Raw genomic sequence first — 22,303 nt, forward strand, 5'->3', positions numbered from 1 at the left:
TGTATTTCGCTTGTTTTCCTGACATTTCTCTGGCATGAACTGGTGGTCATTAACATCTCCCACTGGACTATCTTTCCACTGGCCTGCCGAGTGATACTGCCGGGAAACCTGCCACTTGACCCCTGCTTCATTCATTCATTCAATAGTATTTATTGAGCACTTACTGTTTGCAGAGCACTGTACTAAACACTTGGGAGAGTACATGCCAAGTTTATGTAACAATGAACAGACACATTCCCTGCCCACAACAAGCTTACAGTCTAGAGGGGGAGACACATTAATAGAAATATATAAATTACAGGTCCGTACATAAGTGCTGGGAGGCTGGGAGCGGGGGGATGAATAAAGGGAGCAAGTCAGAGCGATGCAGAAGGGAGTGGGAGAAGAGGTAAGGGGGGCTTAGTTAGGGAAGGCCTCTTGGAGGAGATAGGCCTTCAGTAAGGCTTTGAAGCGGGAGAGGATAATTGTCAGATTTGACAGAGGGAGGGAGTTCCAGGCCAGAGGGAGGACATGGGTGAGGGGTTGGCGGCACGATAGACAAGAGCGAAGTACAATGAGAAGATTAGCATTAGAGGAGCAAAGTAGTAGTGGGTTGTAGTAGGAGAGTAGTGAGGTGAGGTAGGAGGGGGCAAGGTGATTGAATGCTTTAAAGCCAATGATGAGGAGTTTTTGTTTGAAATGGAGGTGGATAGGCAAATACTGGAGGTTCTTGAGGAGTGGGGAAACATGTCCCAAACACTTCTGAAGAAAAAGGATCTGGACAGCAGCCTGAAGTATGGACTGGAATGGGAAGAGACAGGAAGTTGGGAGGTCATCAAGGAGGCTGATATAGAAATCAAGGAGGGAGAGGATAAGTGATTGTATTAATGTGATAGCAGTTTGGATGGAGAGGAAAGGGTGGATTTTAGTGATGTTGTGAAGGTGGAACCAACAGGAATTGGTGATGGATTGAAAATGATTGACTATGTTCCTGAATATAGTCCTGACATGCCCGACACATGTCAGAGGAAGGGGATTTAATCTGCAGCAGCGCAATCCTCTTACCACCGCCCTGTCTGCCAAATCGCTTAGCGAAACCACTGGTGACTCCTGCCACCTTCCTCCCCTAACATTCCGGCTCCCTGCTCCCGACATGCTCTGTGCAAGCTTGTTGCAGGGGATTTAAGGTGGAGTGGCACACCCATCTGTTTCTTGCTTTCCACCACCTGGCTGAGCGAAACCGGGAAACTTGGCCACCTTCCTATGTGAGCTCATAGGGACAGGGACCGTGCCTAATTCCCCTCTGGCCTCCCTAATCCCAGCACGCCCTGTGCACTTGGTGTCACGGAGGACTTAAGTGGCGGCAGTGTGCAGCCTCCACAGATTTTAGAAGGCTCTTCCAAGTCCCTGTGACCGCTGGAATTGGTGGACTATGCAGTCTTAGGGGGGCTTCTATGTTGTTTTGCATTTATATCATTTCATCTTTCCTACTGTGTCTATCACCAAACCCCACCTCGCCCTACTTTTAGATTTCGAGTCCCTACGGGCCAGGGACTGTGTAACTCTCACCTGTGTGTTTTTTCCCAGCTTAAACAGTAATCACATAAAAAGCCCTATTTCTATCACCATCATTACTACCATTATTTCCTCCCAGGGAACTGGACTAATTTACTTAACAATGTCATCTGGGTTTGCTGACTGTGGTACTTATTCACTATTATTGTTGTTTGTATCTATCCACCCTCACTTTGGTTGGGATATAATTTTAGATCATCTACTCCAGCATGCATTGCAATACTCTCTTTTTTTTTCCCTTGACCTCTAATAACTTGGTTCAGGAGGGTGGAGCTTCTGGGGAGGCATAGTTCCTTGACCTTAGCCTCCTAAAGAGTTGAGCGAATTGAGTGCCCCCCACCTTAGTCGATTAGTTTCCATGCCACTCCTTTACAACACTCAACCAACACTACACAAGCTCTCCCCCTTGCCCTCCAGGACTTTTCACACACTAGTTTGAGGGCACAATGGCATTTACTGCACCAACCTACTCGTAGACCTCTCGCTCAGTTGATCTTATTTATTGAGTACTTACTGCGTGCAGAGCACTGTACTAAGCACTTGGGAGAGTACAACAGATACATTCCCTGCCCACAGTGAGTTTACAGTCTCCCCACTCCCTAGTTGAAACTTCTCTCTGCTGCCCTAATCATTTTTCTAAACAATTATTCTGCGCAGATCTCCCTTCTCCTTAAAAACCTCAAATGGTTTCCCATCTCTTCCTGCATCAAACATTAACTTCTGACCATTGGCTTTAAGACACTCAGTCTGCTTTCTCCTCACTACTTATCCTCGGTCCTCTCTCACTATGCCCCAGTTTACACACTTTGCTCTTCTCAAGCCAATTTACTCACTGGACCTCGTTCTCATCTTTCTTGACGTTGATCTCTTCCTCACACCCTCCTTCATGCCTGGAACTCTCTCCCACTTGGAAGCCAGCAGATCACTACTCTCCCCATCCTCAAAATCCTTCTGAAATCACATCTGTATATATCTGTTATTTATCTATTTATTTATATTACCATCTGTCTCCCCCTCTAGACTGTGAGCTCACTATGGGCAGGGAATATGTTTGATGTTATAATGTACTTTCCCAAGTGCTCAGTACAGTGCTTTGCACACAGTAAGCATTCATGGTGGTTTCTATTTTGCTGACAAAGTACTTGGAGAGGTCAGGAGGGGTTAGGGAAGGAGGCAGTCGAGTCTCTGGGGCCTTCAGAAGGGAGTTAAAGGTCTAGGATGGCCTTGGGTGATTGTGAGCGAGGGTTTCCACGAAGGGGAGGTACATTTATCATAATGGCACATTAATTCAGGCAAAATCCTTCAAGATGATATGTTGGGTAGGATTTTAAAATGTTAAGGAGCAATCTGTCCCATAGTTTGCATTACTAGGTGTGGTGAGCCCACAACAAACTGCCTTTTTAGTAACCGTTTGTGACCCCGTGAACAATAACAAGGAAGAGACTCAGGAGGGACTCATGAGGCACTGATGGACTCTACTTGAGGCAGGTGATTGCTGGCCTGTGGGACGGAGCATGGAGGTACCTGTTCTATCCAATAATGGGCCTGGACCAGTCAGTGATTGCTATATAGAGCCACAGCTGTGACACCTAAGGCAGATAAAAGGCAGTTGCTTTGAAAGGTGAGGGAAGCAGTGTGGTGCAGTGGAAAGAGCATGGGCTTTGGAGTCAGGGCTCATGAGTTCGAATCCCAGCTCTGCCACTTGCTGGCCTGTGGGACGGAGCATGGAGGTACCTGTTCTATCCAATAATGGGCCTGGACCAGTCAGTGATTGCTATATAGAGCCACAGCTGTGACACCTAAGGCAGATAAAAGGCAGTTGCTTTGAAAGGTGAGGGAAGCAGTGTGGTGCAGTGGAAAGAGCATGGGCTTTGGAGTCAGGGCTCATGAGTTCGAATCCCAGCTCTGCCACTTGTCAGCTGTGTGACTGTGGGCAAGTCACTTAACTTCTCTGTGCCTCAGTTCCCTCATCTGTAAAAGGGGGATGAAGACTGTGAGCCCCACGTGGGACAACCTGATTCCCCTGTGTTTACCCCAGCGCTTAGAACAGTGCTCTGCACATAGTAAGCGCTTAACAAATACCAACATTATTGAGGGGACACCTGGAGGCAGCACAAGGGGGGAAGTGTATGCAGACAGAGGCCTGCAGGAGCAGCTGGAGAGCAGTACTTGAGAAGAACAGAAGAACAGAAAGAAGCACTGGTAGAACGTGCTCCTTTGACCCTTGGCTGGTGGAGTGAGTGTATGTATGTGTCACTTCCTTGCATGCTGGTAAAACTAAGTAAAAACTTTCCACGGTAACCTTGGTGATCAGAGGTGTGGTTTGAACCCTACTCCAAGTCACTGAGGCTCCCCGGGTCCAGGAAGGTCCTGGTTGGTATGAAGTGGGGGGGCAGGGGGCTCACGACATTAGGTCATCTGATGAGATGAGCAGGGGGGCAGTGCCGGGGAAGAGGGAAGTGGGACTTTTCATCAAGCTCAGAAGGAAGGAACCCTGGCTGACCACAAGGACATGTCCTTTCCTCCACTGCCCCAGCTCATTTTTCCACGTTTTGGAGGGGGAGAAGACCAGTCCTGCCTGAGGTCCATCTCCTCACTCATCAGCCAGGAGCGTGGAGCAGCACTGGGGAAGAGGGAGGTGGAACACGAGAAACAGTATGGTGTAGTGGACAGAGCCTGGGCCTGGGAGTCCGGTCATGGGTTCTAATCCTGGCTCTGCCACTTGTCTGCTATGTGACCTTGGGCAAGTCACTTCACCTCTCTGGGCCTCAGTTATCTCATCTGGAAAATGGGGATTAAGACCATCAGCCTTATGCAGGACAGGGACTGTGTCCAACCTGATTACCATGTATCTGCCCCAGTGCTTAGAATAATGCTTGGCATATAGTAAGTGCTTAATAAATACCATAATTGGGAGAAGCAGCGTGGCTTAGTGAAAAGACCACGGGCTTGGGAGTCAGAGATCGTGGGTTCTAATCCCACCTCTGCCACTTGTCTGCTGTGTGACCTTGGGTAAGTCACTTAACTTCTCTGTGCCTCAGTTGCCTAATTTGGAAAGTGGGGATTAAGACTGTGAGCCCCACGTGGGACAAGCTGATTACCTTGTATCTTGAACAGTGCTTAGCACATAGTAAGTGCTTAACAAACACCATTGTTATTATTTCCTCAGGAGCTGACTCCAGGTAGAGGCAGGTTGGGGATGGAATCTTCTGGAGACACATGTGGAGGGTGGGGAGTGGCCTGGGAGCATGTGCCCTGCTACAAGACCTCTTCCCTGGAACTGATGCCAGTCAACGGCAGAGGTCCACACTCTAGAACAGCCGCTTTGGACCCGCGCAGGCAGCAGTCCGTGGCACACGAGCCAGGACCAGGCTCCGGGAACCGGGGCCACGTTCGGGCCGGCACCGCCCAAGCCAGCATCAGACCGTGTCATATGATTGGAGAGTGGAGGGGATGGGGGGAGGGCAGCACCGCGATGGACTGCAGTTCAACCCCTTTGCCTCAGGATTGGTAGAATTGATAGGTCAACCAGACAACTTGCCCTGCCTCCCAATTCCTTCCTTTCCCTCCAGCTTTGGAAAGCTGCTTAACCAGGAGGGTAGGAAGTATTTACTGAGTGCTTACTGTGTGCAGAGCACTGTACTAAGCATTTAGGAGAGTACAATATAACAGAGTATATAACAGAATTCCCAGACTGAGCCCCACTTTTCCTCTGCTCCCCCTCCCCATCGCCCCTACTCCCTCCCTCTGCTCTACCCCCTTCCCCATCCCACAGCACTTGTGTATATTTGTACATATTTATTATTCTATATTTTATTAATGTGTATATATCTACAATCTATTATAGATCATATAATCTATATAATTTATATAAATTTAATATATAGATAATATAAATCTATATGTCTGTACATATTATATTGATGTGTAGATATCTATTATAGATTATATAATCTATATAATTTATCTGTTTTGATGCTATTGATGCCTGTCTACTTGTTTTGTTTTTATTGTCGGTCTCCCCCTTCTAGACTGTGAGCCTGTTGTTGGGGAGGGATTGTCTCTGTTGCCCAATTGTACTTTCCAAGGGCTTAGTACAGTGCTCTGCACACCGTAAGTGCTCAATAAATATGACTGAATGAATGGAGTTGGTAAACATGTTCCCTGCCCACAACAAGCTTATGGTCTTGAGGGAGAGACAGATATTAATATAAATAAATTACAGATATGTATATAGTGGTGTGGGGTGACTAAACGGTGCCAATCCCAGAGCAAGGGGAATGTAGAAGGAAGTGAGAGAAGAGGCAGGCAGAAGACTGAGTTCTGGACCCCCATGCCCTCACTTCCATTCATGCCGACAGCCCCCCAACTTTGTCTCCCCTGGCTAAGAAAAGCTGCTGAGCAGAGAAGGAAAGAGGCAGGTAAGAGGGGTGTGTTCTGGCCCCCTCTCCTGCTAAATTAATCAATCAACTGTATTTATCAAGTGCTTACTATATGCAGAGCACTGTCCTAAGTGCTTGGGAGAGTCAATACAACAGAATCAGCAGACTCTTTCCCTGTCCATAAGGAGCTTACAGTCTAGGATAGGAGACAAATGTTAAGATGAATAAATAAGTGATTTATAATATGTAACTCAAAGATATATTCGTAAGTGCTGTGGGGTTAGGGGTGGGACAAATATCAAATGTCTAAAGATCACAGATCCAAGCGCATAGGTGAGGCAGAAGGGAGAAACAGATGGGGAAGAGGGCTTAACTGGGGAAAACCGCCTGGAGGAGATGTGACCTTAATAATACTTTGAAGGTGGAGAGAGTGGTGGTCTGGTGTATGTGGAAGGGGAGGGAGTTCTAGGCTAGGGGGAAGACATGGGAAAGGGGTCGGTGGGTAGATGGATGAGATCGGCTGAGTAAGCTGGCGTTAGAGGAGCGGAGTGTGTGGGCTGGACAGTAATAGGAGATCAGTGACATGTGGTAGGGTGAGAGCTGATTGAGTACTTTAAAACTAATACTCAGGAGTTCCTATCTGATGCAGAGGTGAGTGGGCAGTCATTGGAGGTTCCTGAGGAGGAAGGAGAGATGGACTGAACTTTTTGGTTGAAAAATGATCGGGGCAGCAGAGTGAAGTATGGACTGGAGCGGACCGGGTTTGGGAGGGAAGATGAGGAGCTCAGTCTTGCTCATGTTGAGTTTTAGGTGGCGGGCCGACATCCAGGTGGAGACGTCCCGGAGGCAGGAGGAGATGCGAGCCCGAAGGGAGGGGGAGAGGACAGGGGCGGAGATGTAGATCTGCGTGTCATCTGCGTAGAGATGGTAGTCAAAGCCATGAGAGCGGATGAGTTCACCGAGGGAGTGAGTGTAAATGGAGAACAGAAGAGGGCCAAGAACTGACCCTTGAGGAACTCCAACAGTTAAAGGAAGGGAGGGGGAGGAGGCTCCAGCGTAGGAGACCGAGAATGATCGGCCAGAGAGGTAAGAGGAGAACCAGGAGAGGACAGAGTCCGTGAAGCCAAGGTGAGATAAGGTATGGAGGAGGAGGGGATGGTCGACAGTGTCAAAGGCAGCAGAGAGGTCAAGGAGGATCAGAATGGAGTAGGAGCCATTGGATTTGGCAAGAAGGAGGTCACGGGTGACCTTAGAGAGAGCAGTCTCGGTAGAGTGGAGGGGACGGAAGCCAGATTGGAGGGGGTCTAGGAGAAAATGGGAGTTAAGGAATTCTAGGCATCGATTGTAGACGACTCGTTCTAGGATTTTGGAAAGGAAGGGTAGTAGGGAGATAGGACGATAACTGGAGGGGGAAGTGGGGTCAAGAGCGGGTTTTTTTAGGATGGGGGAGACGTGGGCATGTTTGAAGGCAGAGGGGAAGGAGCCCTTGGAGATTGAGTGGTTAAAAATAGAAGTTAAGGAAGGGAGGAGGGCAGGGGCGATGGTTTTAAGAAGGTGAGAAGGTGACTTCTCTATCACCGTGGATGGCACGACCATCCTTCCCGTCCCGCAGGCCCGCAATCCCGGTGTCATCCTTGACTCGTCCCTCTCGTTCACCCCACACATCCTATCCGTTACCAAGACCTGCCGGTTTCACCTCTACAATATCGCCAAGATCCGCCCTTTCCTCTCCACCCAAACAGCTACCTTACTATTACGGGCTCTCGTTATATCCCGGCTAGACTACTGTGTCAGCCTTCTCTCTGACCTCCCTTCCTCCTCTCTCGCCCCGCTCCGGTCTATTCTTCACTCCGCTGCCCGGCTCATCTTCCTGCAGAAACAATCTGGGCATGTCACTCCCCTTCTTAAACAACTCCAGTGGTTGCCTATCGACCTCCGCTCCAAACAAAAACTCCTCACTCTAGGCTTCAAGGCTCTCCATCACCTTGCCCCTTCCTACCTCTCCTCCCTTCTCTCTTTCTACCGCCCACCCCGCACGCTCCGCTCCTCTGCTGCCCACCTCCTCACCGTCCCTCGGTCTCGCCTATCCCGCCGTCGACCCCTGGGTCACGTCCTCCCGCGGTCCTGGAACTCCCTCCCTCCTCACCTCCGCCAAACTGATTCTCTTTCCCTCTTCAAAACCCTACTTAAAAATCACCTCCTCCAAGAGGCGTTCCCAGACTGAGCTCCTCTTCCCCCTCTACTCCCTCTGCCATCCCCCCTTTACCTCTCCGCAGCTAAAGCCTCATTTTCCCCTTTTCCCTCTGCTCCTCCACCTCTCCCTTCCCATCCCCACAGCACCGTACTCGTCCGCTCAACTGTATATATTTTCGTTACCCTATTTATTTTGTTAATGAATTGTACATCGCCTTGATTCTATTTAGTTGCCATTGTTTTTACGAGATGTCCTTCCCCTTGACGCTGTTTAGTGCCATTGTTCTTGTCTGTCCGTCTCCCCCGATTAGACTGTAAGCCCGTCAAACGGCAGGGACTGTCTCTATCTGTTGCCGACTTGTTCATCCCAAGCGCTTAGTACAGTGCTCTGCACATAGTAAGCGCTCAATAAATACTATTGAATGAATGAATGAATGAATGAATGACTGGAGTGGGGAGAGATAGGAGGCCAGGAGGTCAGCGAGGAGATAAATGCAGTAATAATACTAATAATGATAATGGTATTTAAGTGCTATGTGCCTGGCACTGTTCTAGGCGCTGGGGTGGATACAAGCAAATCAGGTTGGACACAGTCCCTGTCCCATTTGGGGCTTACTGTCTCAATCCCCATTATACAGATAAGGTAACTGAGGCACAGAGAAGTGAAGTGATTTGCCCAAGGTCACACAGCAGACAAGTGGTGGAGCTGGGATTAGAACCCATAACCTTCTGACCCCCAGGCCCATGCTCTATCCATTATGCTATGTGGGATAGTGGGCAAGAAAATGGGGACTCATATGGGATTGGAACTGTGTCTGACCTGATTATCTTGCATCTACCCCAGCACTTAGAACAGTGCCTGCCATCTAGTAAGCATTTAACAAATACAAAGATAACAATGATCATTTAAAAAAAAATATTGTCAGGAAATGTACTTAATTGCTTTCACAACTCTCCAAAAGATTTACAGTTTTCAGGTGAGTCTTGGGCAAACTCCCTATCTCCCTTATTCCTTTTGAATGCTCTTTGTTGGGCAGGTATTTTTATACCACTTGAGGGAGAAAGAGCAAGTTTTTCCTCTGGACCTCTTAAAATAGTCTCTCCAGCTGCATTTAGCTGCCTCAATATGTGAGTGGAACAGGCAGACTCTGGGGGTGATGCAGGATTGCTGGTATGCGAGTGGAAGGACAGCAGGGCAAAGGATTTGAGTTTAGTGGAGAGGGGAAGTGGAGGTTGTGGATTTTAGCCTAAAGGGATGGGAACTATAATAAGTACTTATCTAGCCAGGTGTAATGAGGCATAGCGACTAGGTGGAGAGTTAGGCTTTGAGCTTCCCCTTTAAATCAATCAACCATATTTGTTGAGCACTTCCTGTGTGCAGAGCACTGTACTACTAATAATAATAATGTTGGTATTTGTTAAGCGCTTACTATGTGCAGAGCACTATTCTAAGCGCTGGGGGAGATACAGGGTAATCAGGTCATCCCACATGAGGCTCACAGTTAATCCCCATTTTACAGATGAGGGAACTAAGGCACAGAGAAGTTAAGTGACTTGCCCACAGTCACACAGCTGACAAGTGGCAGAGCCGGGAGTCGAACCCATGACCTCTGACTCCGAAGCCCAGCCTCTTTCCAATGAGCCACGCTGCTTCCCCACTAAGCACTTGTGAGAGTACAATACAACATAGTCAGACACGTTCCCTACCCACAAGAAGCTTACGGGCTAGAGAAGGAAGACAGACATTAAAATAAATTACAGATATGTACATAAGTGCTGTTGGGCTGAGGATGGGGTGAATAAAGGATACAAATCCAAGTGCATAGGGCAGTGTGGAAGGGAGAGGGAGGAGAGGAATGAAGGCTTAGTTGGGGCAGGCCTCTTGGAAGAGATATTTTAGTAAGGCTCTGGAGGCGGGGAGAGTGATGGTCTGTCAGATGTGAATCAAGGGGGAGAGAGTTCCAGGCCAGAGGCAGGACATGGGTGAGGGGTTGGTGGTGAGATAGACGAGATCGAGGCAGAAGTTGGCATTAGAGGAATAAAGTGAGCATGTTGGGTTGGAGATGTTGTATGTAACAGTCTGCAGCCAGCTGCACAAACTCCTTTCCCCACCTTTTTAGCCTAATGTCATGATTGGTGAAATCCCTACACTTAGCTAAATCGGGGCCAGAAGTCTGGTTTTCGAGAGGCAGTTCCCAGGACTTTTGTGTGGGAAAAGTATCTCAAGTATTCTTAAGAGATATCTCCTGGCTAGTCCAGAGATATCCCCCTGCCTACTGAACCATTCCTCTCTAAACTCTTTGGATGAGTTTTCTATGCACGCTGACTCAAGTTCCTCTCCTCCAATTGTCTCCTTGACTCTCTCTAATCTGATTTCCATCCCCTTCACTCCACAGAAACTGCTGTCTCAAAGGTCACAAATTATCTCCTTCTTGCCTAATCCAATGGACTTTACTGGTCCTAATCCTCCTCAAACTCTCGCTGCCTTCGACACTCTCAACCACCTTCTGAAAATGTTATCCAACCTCGGCTTCACTGACACTGTCCTCTGCTGGTTCTCCTCTTATCTCTCTGGCCATTCATTCTCAGTCTCTTTTTCAGGCTCCTCCTCTGTCTCCCATCCTCTAACTGTGGGAGTCCTTCAAGGCTTAATTTTGGGTCTCCTCCTATTCTCCATCTACCCTCACTCCCTTGGAGAATTCATTCGCTCCCATGGCTTTAACTACCACTTTTGTGAAGATTATTCCCAAATCTACATCTCCAGCCCTGATTTCTCACCAGTCTCATATTTCCTTCTGCCTTCAAGACATCTCTAATTGCATGTCCCGCCAACATCTCAAATTTAACATGTCCAAAACAGACATTGGAAATTTAACATGTCCAAAATGTCCTTATCTTCCCACCCAAACCCTGCCCTTCCCCTATGGCATACTGTACACAGCACCACCATCCTTCCTGTCTCAAACCCGTAATCTTGGTGTTATCCTTGACTCCTCTCTTATTCCACCCACATATTCAATCTATCACTAAACCATGTCGGTTCAACCTTCACAACATCACTAAAATCCACCGGTTCCTCTCCATCCAAATTGCAACCATGTTAATACAATCACTTATCCTATCCCACCTCTATTACTGTATCAGCCTCCTTGCTGACCTCCCAGCCTCCTGTCTCGCCCTACTCCAGTCCATACTTCACTCTGCTGCCCAGATCATTTTTCTACAGAAATGTTCAGGACATGTTTCCACACTCCAAGAAACTCCAGTGGTTGCCCATCCACCTCCACATCAAAAAGAAACTCCTTACCATCAGCTTTAAAGCACTTAATCACCTTGCCCCTTCCTACCTAGTCTCGCAGTTCTCCTATTACAACCCAGCCTGCACATTTTGCTCTTTCTAATGCCAACCTACTCACTGTCCCTCAATCTCATCTATCTCGCCACCGACCTCTTACTCATGTCCTACCTCTGGCCTGGATCTCCCTCCTTCTTCATATCTGACAGATCATCACTCTCCCCACCTTCAAGGCCTTATTGAAGGCATATATCCTCCAAGAGGCCTTCCCTGAGTAAGTCCTCATTTCCCCTATTCCCTCTCCCTTCTGCAACACTCTGATTTGCTTCCTTTATTCACCCCTTCCTCAGCCCCAGAGCACCTAGGTACATATCTATAATTGAATTCTTTATATTAATGTCTGTCTTACCCTCTAGACTGTGAGCTCGTTGTGGGCAGGGAATGTATCTGCCAGCTCTGTTATACTGTACTCTTCCAAACGCTTAGTACAGTGCACTCCACACAGTAAGTGCTCAGTAAATACAATTGGTTGATTAAACCTCTCTAAACCACCTCTCAGAATTAGTTCGAAATTCACTTACCAGTGGCCCTTGAATTCTCAATGAAAAAAACAAGAAAGCCTAACTTCCTATAATTCCCTTCCTGGAAAAACCACACTCACTACTCATACAGAAGCTCTTGGATGACTCCCCTCTACCTGTTCCACAAAGAAACCAGTGGAATCTAATCATTCTTGTTCACCAATTTCTCTCATCCATGGAAAAAAAAAACAAAAAATAGAAACCCACAAGCATATACATTGATGGGAGTCACCACTGTCCTGCCTGATGCAGATTTTAAGAATACTTTTATTGAACGAAATACACCACAAAGAAACATGCAAATAACCAAAAAAAGCCATTAATTCCAATTGTTATTTTCTCACCAACACTGTTAATTTTATATGTCTAATATAAACTAACACTTTAAAATTACAAAAAAGAGCCATAGTGTTTTACATAGTTTGTTCTCTAAGCAAATTTCAGATCTTGGCATAAAGTTGTGCTTTTGGAAAGACACCATGTGCTGCTTTTCTTAGTAATCTAGGAATTTTCATTAAGCAGACATGATGCTGAAAACTTGACTCCTCTTTTCCCAAGAGACAACATGGTCATTATTTCCAGGAACACTAAGAGGAAGTTTGCTGGCTAAAGGTGGCAAAGTTTAGGAGTGAAGTAAACCTGAATATTTAACTTAGCATGCTCTACAAAAGGCAAAGGAAGCTCCTCAAGAGGAAGATTCCACTGGACCAGGATACCTTGGTTTCAAGCAGCAAGTTATGTACTTTAAAAGGAGCAAATTCTGAAAGGAATTAACTTCTGGGAATGGATAGGAAGTTATAAAATCAAGAAGATAACTTTTTAGGAAATATCTACGTCTTTGTAAACAAAATATCCTAAGCATCGAGTGTAAGCAGGTTTAGGGGTTTTGGGGGAGGGGGGGCTCATTTGTCTCACAAATCCCAGTAAAATGCATTTCAGTTGTTGAAATATTTACAAAACAGTTTAGGAAAGTTAAGACTAACTAAAGAAGATGGGGAAAAAGTCACTTGTAGATAACGGGTTACTTTTGTTTCAATTATTTGATAAGGCACATATATCAAGATTTTCCTTTTTTAAGACCATTTGATGAAAGTGTCCTTTGCACCTGGGAAACTTGCAAATGATGTAGTTATTGTAATCAAAATTATAAAAATATGTTAAACTTTTGCTTTGAAGAGCCTCAAAGAATGAAGAATTAGACTATTGTACTTACAGATTCCAATGTGTGTATCTTGGCAAACGTAAATAAATTTGGGTGGGTACGCTCACTCTAAGAAAGGATTTTTTTTTCCCTCCTCCCATAAAACCCATGTGCAGACAGGGGAGTGAAGCATTGCTTTCTTTACTTCCCCAAACAAGCTTCCTCCTTTACACCTATCTCTTCCCACAGAAGAGTTTCATACTTAGAACTTCTTAAGGCAGCTTTGTAACGACCTCAGGGATAAGGTAATTCTAGTCAATTACCTTTCTATGGTACTTCCTCACTTGGAAACCTAATAAGAAATGAACTCCCAGACTAATATATAGTAAAACATGTATTATTCATACTAATAAGTTATCCATGTACTGCTTTCAGAAAAGTAACCAAGAAGAGTTATTACAACTGATGAGAGTTTGAGACGCTGATCATTAGTTTTGATGGATACTAAACCAAAGAGATAATCAGGAATCGGATCATTTGATATTGCCACTGGCAATGTCATTTTGAGTGCTTTGCATATTAGGATGAGGAAAATTTTAAAATAAAAATTTTTAAAGGTGGAAAAGCCACAAACTAGGCTCATTTGATCAGGCATGCTCAACTGTCTTTGAGCAATTCCTATTTTCTCATTTAATACAAAGTGACAATTCACCCATCAAAACTGTGGCTGCTGTAGGACTATGAAAGCAAAGTCAAGTATATATTCTCATTGCTCATCTCCATCAGTATTGTAAGAAGAAAAATAAATAGAGGAATTCCACCACAGCATCTAGAAAGAGATTCTTCCACGGTTTGAATTTTCATTTCATTACTAACAGAAGAGGAAATTGAAAGGCTTCTGCACATCTGATGAAAGGCTACGACTGGGTGCAGGGGAGGAATTTCATGAAGTGTCTTCAGGGCAAGTCATCAGTTCCACATCCTGAATTGCTGGCTGCTTTCTAGACAATGACAGCAAAAGTTTGCTCTATCTGAAATGTGCTGAATACTGGTTAACTGTGCACAAAAATGCTTCAATTACAGATATGCAAAATTTTAGAGATTCCTTCAGAGGTGGTGGTTGTTGGGTAATGAGTTTCTTCTGTGGGTATTTGACTTGAGGGGTGAAAGAATAATCTACCACTGCTTTATGAAGGAGAAAGAACAAATGAATTTTCCAGACAGTAGTAGAAACCAAAGTTTAAAAAAAAACCCCAAAACCCAAAAAACACTACAACACTGGGCAGTGTTACTGATGTTTCTAAGGCCACTGGTTCCCTGTAGGATAGTTGGGCACCGTGGGATACTCTGGTAAGCTATTTCCAGAAAAGTTGTTGTACTGTGCTTCCCTAGTTGGGGGATTCTTCCAGGTACCAGTGCTCCACTCATTCTGAGCTTTCTGGAAGCTACCACCAGCCCCTCGGTATATCTTATGAACCTAAGGACAGAGAAGAGAGGGAAAGAAGAAAAAACATGAGCAGCAAGATATGCATTTTACTTTTCTCTTTTGGGTTGAGGTCATTTTACAACTCTGGTTCACTGTCAGTTGATTCTCAGTGCCCATTTTACATATAATGGGTATTAATCATAATTATGGTATGAGTTAAGAGCTTACTATGTGCCAAGCCCTGATCTAGGTGCTGAAGTAGGAACAAGGCAATCAGATCAAAATGGATTATGGGTATCTCTTATGCCCACATTTTAATAAACTAGAGACACTTGGTGGGATGCTGCAGGACCGGTGAGAATGAAAAAACAATTTTGGTTTTATTTAGCAAAGTGGGAGGGCCAATAAGAAGATAGCCTCTAGTACGGACAATCAATCAACACTATTTATTGTGTGCTTGTGGGGAGAGCCCTGTAAGCACTTGGGAGAGCACACTAGAGTTAGAAGGCATGATCCTTACCCTCCAAAAGCTTGCAGTCTCGCCGGGGAGAAAGACACAGATGTGTTCAGTGCTAACACGGTAGGATAAGATGGTATGTGTGAGTATTCTTGTTTTCTGTTTGGGTCAGTTAAGCCTTTCAACACCCTGAAGATAGTGTCTATCAGGGTTATTTCTCCCATTTTACAAAGTGAGATTAGAAGGATGAAATGATTTCCCCCAGGTCCCACAGTCAATTTGTGGTACAGCTAGGAGTAAAACAATGCTACCACTCCTCTAGTCCTGTAACTGCAGCCTCTGGGGAATTTCTGAACCCTGAAATGGCTCAGAAACTCCATGGGGTAACCCAGCTTTCCCCAGGTTGGCTCTGAGCCATGGCAGTCCAGGGGGTAGGATGATGGGGGAGAGAGGTAGGAGCCCATTCAGTGGCTTGGATGCATTCAGGACCAAAAGTGGCCAAATGCACATGGTACATGGATGGAGAGATTCTTCAATCTCTTCATTTTCCACCGACTGCTCTTACATCTGATCTGATTAAAACAGATGTGGTCACTTGATTGACCGTGGGATGTTTTTTAAGTGGAGGGGAAAGTGACTCAAACAATGCACAAAAATGCACACTACGACTATGAACAACACTTACCCTTAGGAGCACAATGGCCATCAAAACTGCTGATATGGAAAACATGATGGCTGGCAACAGCATGACTACAGCAGCTCCGACATTCGTCGGGAAGAAAGTGATGGTCGACAACCAACCACTGAGAAGAATGAACACAAATACCACAGCCTCAGAGAAAGTTTGTGCTTTGAGTGCCTGATGAACTTCTAAGCATACTCTATGACACCTCTCATTAATAGGGGCACTGGCCAACATTCAGAGGGGGCAGAGAGAGTCTTGCAAAGCTCTTGAACCCCGGTGGGAGACGAAAAGGGATGAGAGCTCTTGTGGGAAGGCATCAGACTTGTGGGAAGGCATGGATAATGAAATGCAATCAGTCTGCCCATGGCACATGTTTTCCCTATCTACTTTAGATGGAATGCAAGGGAAGAATTAAGAATCATTCTTCCAGCAGCAAGTGTCTATCTGGTTAGATGGTGATCCGACGATGGAAGCAACGCCAGAGCAAATGGATGCAGCACTGGTCAAGGAATGAGTATCCTAACATAGGTTTTCCTTACCGTGGGGTTTGTCAAGAATGCAACCCCGATATTTAAAAAATGTGCTGTCTGTCAACAGGTTGGGCCCAATTAACAGGCAAACTGGGTTTGAGTCAAGCAGGGTGCCTCATATTCTTCCAAAAATAGGGACTGGGGAACTTAGCACATGCAAGTTCACCACTGCGCATGCTTGGATCCCAGATGTCTTTCAAAAGTCAGGCCTAAGTCAGCTGACAGAATTTTGCACGGACCAACAAATTGGGGTCCAGTGCTTGGACTAGGCTATAGAAAAGTGGGCTTTCGAGGGATGGAAGGTGGTCGTCCTCCTCCTCCCTTCATTTTGAGGCTCCTACTGGTATTTTTTTTGGGGGGGGGGGCACGCACCAACGTGCCTGTGTTGCCATGGTGATGGGTCACACATGTGCAGAAATCCATGCCCATCCCCAGTGAATTGGAGGCAGGCTTATCCTGGTGTAAGATTGGGTGTAGTTGATTCATACCAGGCTAGGCTAACCAGGCCCCAGAATCTTGGCCTGGACAAGGCCAAAGAAAAGCAAGTGCTGAGCTAGGAGGCAGCATTGCCTAGTGATCAGGGCATAGGGCTGGGACTCAGCAGGCCCAGGTTTTCATGCCAGCACCACCAATTACCTGCTGTGTGACTTTGGGCAAGTAAATTAACCACTCTGTGTCTCGATTTCCTCATTTGAAAGATGAAGATTAAATATCTGTTCTCCCTTTTAGATTGTGAGCCCCATGTGGGACGGGGACTGAATCCAATCTGACTAATCTTGTCCCTACCCCGAGGCATAGCATAGTGCTTGGTAAACACCAACTTTATTATTATTCTTTGGGCGAGCGTCACCTTTATTAAGCTCGGGTTAGGCCGAGTTCTGGAATTTTCACATGTACTGAACCCTCAGTTGAAGCCCTGCTACTACACAAGTCCTCTTATTGGAGATTGATGGCAGGTGCTGGACAATATGTCAGACACTGCCTCAGGAGGGTGTTAATTAAGCCATCTGAATGTTTGAATATAAAAATAGTGAAGAGTACTGGGATCTAGTAAAGTAAAAAGCACTATATGAATTTAGCCTGAAATACAGCTTCCTTGATCCCTTCCAATCTGGCTTCTGCCCCCTTCATTCCACATAAACAGCCCTCTCTATGGTAACCAATTATCTTCTTCTCGCCAAATCTGACGACCTCTACTCCATCCTAATCCTCCTTGACCTCTCAGCTGCCTTCGATACTGTTGACCACCCCTTCTCCAGGAAACATTATCCAATCTTGGTTTCACTTGACACTGCTCTCTCTTGGATCTCCTTTCTCTCTGGCCACTCATTCTCGGTCTCTTTCATGGGCTCCTCCATTGCTTCCCACTTCCTAATTCTAATTGTGGGAGTCCTTCAAGTCTCAGTTTTACATCTCCTTCTATTCTCCATCTACCCCCATTCCCTTGGAGAACTCATTCGCTCCCATGGCTTCAACTACCATTTCTACGCATATGATTCCCAAATCTACATCTCCAGCCACGATATCTCTCCTTCCCTGCATTGTCACATTTCCCCTGCCTTCAGGACAACTCTACCTGGATATCCCACCAAAACTTCAAACTAACCATGTCCAAAACAGAGCTCCTTATCTTCCCACCAAAACTCTGCCTTCCCCCATTTTTCCCATCACTACAGACAATACCACTATCCTCCCTATCTCACAAGCCCATAACCTTGACATTGTCATCGACTCATCTCTCTCATTCACTCCACATATTCAACTGTCACCAAATCCTGTAGGTTCAACCTTCACAACATTGCTGAAATCCACCCTTTCCTCTACAACCAAACTACTACGATGCCGATCCAAGCACTTATCCTATCCCACCCTGATTGCAGCATCTGACCCCTTACTGACCACCCTGCCCCCATCTTTCCCCACTCCAGTCCATACTTCACTCTGCAGCATGGATCATTTTTCTAAAAAACCTTTCAGTCCATGTCTCCCAACTCCTCAAGAACTCCTCAATGGTTACCCATTCACCTCTGCATCAAACAGAAACTCCTTATTATTGTCTTTAAAGCACTCAATCAGCTCGGCCCATCCTACCTCACCTCACTTATCTCCTACTATCGCCCAGCCCACATGCTTTGCTCATCTAGCACCAGCTTACTTACTGGGCCCCACTTCAGCCCATACTTCACTCTGCTGCCTGGATTATCTTTCTATAGAAACATTCTGGGCATGTCACCTCCCTCCTCAAAAAACTCCAATGATTGCCTATCAACCTCCGTATCAAACCAAAACGCCCCACTATTGACTTCAAAGCTCTCCATCACCTTGCCCCTTCTTACCTCACCTCCCTTCTCTCCTCTTACATCCCAGCCTGCACACTCTGCTGCTCTGGTGCTAACCTTCTCACTGTGCCTCGTTCTCGCCTGTCCCGCCTTCGACCCCTGGCCCACATCCTACCTCTGGCCTGGAATGCCCTCCTTCCTCAGATCTGTCAAACAATCACACTTCCTCCCTTCAAAGCCCTACTGAAGGCTCGCCTCCTCCAAGAGGCATTCCCAGACTAAGCCCCCTTTTTCCTCAGCTCCCCCTCCTCTCTGCGTTGCCCCGACTCGCTCCCTTTGCTCTACCCCCCTCCCCCGCCATAGCACTTGTGCATATATGTACGTATCTTATTATTCTATTTATTTATATTGATGTCTGTTTACTTGTTTTGATGTGTATAAATCTATAATTCTATTTTTTTATATTGATGCTTGTTTACTTGTTTTGATGTCTGTCTTCCCCCTTCTAGACTGTAAGCCCAGTGTGGGCAGGGATTGACTCTATTGCTGAATTGTACTTTCCAAGCGCTTAATACGGTGCTCTGCACACAGTAAGTGCTCAATAAATATGACCGAATGAATGAAAGGTCTCGTGTATCTTGCTGCCGACCCCTTTTGTATGTCCTCCTGCTAGCCTGGAACTCCTTCCCCCAACATATACACTAGACCATCCCTCTCCCCACCTTCAAAGCATTATTAAAGTCATCTCCACCAAGAGGCCTTCCTCAATTAAGCCCTCTTTTCCCCAGCTTCCTCTCCCTTCTGTGTCATCTATACACTTGGATCTATACCTTTGGGCATTTGATATCTGCTCACCCTCAACCCCACAGCACTTAGGAAAATATCTTTAAATCATAGATGATAAATTACTTATTTTTATTAATGCCTGTCTCCCCCTCTAGACTGTAATGTTCTTGCAGGCAGGAAACGTGTCCAGCAGTTTCTCAAGAGGAGCTCTCCTGCCTTTGTTCAAAATCCACCCCCTCTACCTGTACCTACGGCCCCATCCCATTGCACTTCATTAAAGCATTTGTCCCCATCCTTCTTCCCTTCACCACCATCTTCAATTATTCGCTCTTCAAGAGCTTTTTCCCCACTGCTTTCAAACGTTCCCATGTCTCCCCATCCTAAAAAAAACCCATCCATGACCCTATTGCACCCTCCAGTTACTGCCCAATCTCCCTCTTATCATTCCTCTCCAAATTCCTTGAGCAAGTTGTCTTCACCTGCTCTCTCCTGTTCCTCTCCTCCAAGTCTCTCCTTGACACCCCCCCATTTCTGGCTTCCGTCCCTTTCATTCTACAGAAACAGCCCTCTCCAAGGTCACAAATGATCTCCTTCTTTCCAAATCAAACGGCCTCTACTCCATCCTAATCCTCCTCGACCTCTCAGCTGCCTTCGACACTGTCGACCACCCCCTACTCCTGGAAACATTATCCAACCTCGGCTTCATCAGCACTGTCCTCTCCTGGTTCTCCTCCCATCTCTCTGGCTGCTCATTTTCAGTCTCTTTCATGGGGTCCTCCTCTGCCTCCTACTCCCTAACTGTGGGGTCCCTCAAGGTTCAGTTCTGGGTCCCCCTCTATTCTCCATCTACCCCCCTCCTTTGGAGAACTCATTCGTTGACATGGCTTCAACTACCACCTCTATGCAGATGATACCCACATCTACATCTCCAGTTCTGATCTCTCCCTTTCTCTGCAGTTTCACATTTCCCCCTGCCTTCCAGACATCTCTACCTGGATGTCCCGCCGACACCTCAAACTTAACGTGTCCAAAACAGAGCTCCTTATATTCTCACCCAAACCCTATCCTCCTCGTGTCTTCCTTGTCACAGTAGACAGCATCACCCTCCTCCCTGTCTCACCAGTCTGTGAACTTGGCATTATCCTCAACTCACCTTTCTCTTTCAACCCACATATTCAATCTATCACTAAATCCCATCGGTTCAACCTTCACGACATCGCAAAAATCCATCCTTTCCTCTCCTAAACTATTCTCCTAAACTGCTACTACATTAATCCTCATTATCCTATCTTGCCTTGATTACTGACTGCATCAGCTTCCTTGCTGACCTCCCTGCCAATTGTCTCCTCACTCCAGTCCATACTTCACTCTGCTGCCCAGATCATTTTCCTACAGAACCATTCAGTCCATGTTTCCCTACTCCTCAAGAACCTCCAGCGGTTGCCTAGCCACCTCCATGTCAAACAGAAACTCCTTACCATAGGCTTTGAAGCACTCAATCACACTGCCCTCGCCTACCTCACCTCTTTGATTTCCTAGTACAACCTAGCCTGCACACTTCACCCCTCTAATGCCAATCTACTCACTGTATTTCAAGCTCACCTATCTCACCAGCAACTTTTAGCCCATGTCCTGCCTCTGGTCTGGAATGCCCTCCCTCTTCATATTTGACAGAGAGGCCTTCCCCAATTAAACCCTCTTTTCCCCAACTCCCTCTCCCTTCTGCATGCATCACCCTTGCACTTGGATTTGAACCTTTTATTCACTCCTCCTTTACCCACAGCACTTACGTACATATCAATGGTTTATTTAAATTACTGTCTCCTCCTCGAGACTGTAAGCTTACTGTGGGCATGGAACTTGTCTACCAATATTGTATTCTCCCAAGCACTTAGTACAGTGCTCTGCTCCCAGGAAGCTCTCAATAAATATGACTGATTATTGTACTCTCCCATACAGTTCTTGGGAGAGTACAATTGCTTGATTGATATTCATTCTTTCATTCATTCAATTGTATTTATTGAGCAATTACTGGTGCAGAACACTGTACTAAGCACTCAGAAAAGTACAATACAACAATAAACACATTCCCTGCCCACAACGAGCTTACAGTCTAGACAGGGGGAGACAGACATTAATATAAATAAATTACAGCTAGGTACATAAGTGCTGTAGGGCTGGGAGCGGGTAAGAACAAAGGGAGGAAGTCAGTGAAACAAAGAAGGGAGTGGGAGAAGAGGAAAGGAGGGAAGACCTCCTGGAGGAGATGTGCCTTCAACCAGGCTTTGAAGGCGGGGAGAGTAATTGTTGGATTTGAGAAAGGAGAGCATTTCAGGCCAGAGGCAGGATGTGGGCAAGGGGTCAGTGACAAGTTGGGTGAGATCAAGGCACAGTGAGAAGGTTAGCATTAGAGAAGCAAACTGTGTGGGCTGGGTTGTAATAGGAGAGTGGCGAGGTGAGGTAGAAGGGGGCAAGGTGATTGAGTGCTTTAAAGCCAACAGTGAGTTTTTGATGCGGAGGTTGATGGGCAACCACTGAAGTTTCTTGAGGATTGGGGAAACATGTCCTGAATGTTTTTGAAGAAAAATGACCTGAGCAGCAGAGCGGAGTGTGTGGCCTGGAGTGGGGAGAGGTGGGAGGCTGAGAGGTCAGCAAGGGGGCTGATGCAGTAATCCAGGTGGCATAGGATGAGTGATTGTAGTAACATGGTAGCAGTTTGGATGGAGAGGGAAGGGTGGATTTTAGCGAAGTTGTGAAGGTCTAACTGACAGGATTTAGTGATGGATTAAATAGGTGGGTTGAATGAGAGAAGATGAGTCCAAGATAACGCCAAGCTTATGGGCTTGTGAGACGGGAAGGATGGTGGTGCCATCTACAGTGATGGGAATGTGAGGGGGAGGACAAGGCTTGGGTGGGAAGATAAGGAGTTCTGTTTTAGACATATTAAGTTTGAGATGATGGGAGGACTTTGAAGTAGAGATGCCTAGAAGGCAG

The 22,303-nt window shown here is 46.2% G+C and overlaps 1 protein-coding gene across 2 annotated transcripts in view; it reads right to left on the reverse strand.

Moving 5' to 3' along the window:
* Positions 1-12,252: 12,252 nt before the first annotated feature.
* Positions 12,253-22,303, reverse strand: part of SCAMP4 (secretory carrier membrane protein 4) — a 73,495-nt gene continuing 63,444 nt past the window's right edge. For both annotated transcript variants that reach the window (XM_039910486.1, XM_029052441.2), the window contains 2 exons: positions 15,715-15,832; positions 12,253-14,623 (listed from right to left, as the gene is read on the reverse strand). In XM_039910486.1, coding sequence (XP_039766420.1) covers positions 14,447-14,623; positions 15,715-15,832 — 295 coding nt within the window. In that variant the 3' untranslated portion in view covers positions 12,253-14,446. The remainder of the gene's footprint in view (positions 14,624-15,714; positions 15,833-22,303) is intronic.

Source organism: Ornithorhynchus anatinus, chromosome X2, assembly GCF_004115215.2.
Source record: "Ornithorhynchus anatinus isolate Pmale09 chromosome X2, mOrnAna1.pri.v4, whole genome shotgun sequence".
Lineage (NCBI taxonomy): Eukaryota > Metazoa > Chordata > Mammalia > Monotremata > Ornithorhynchidae > Ornithorhynchus > Ornithorhynchus anatinus.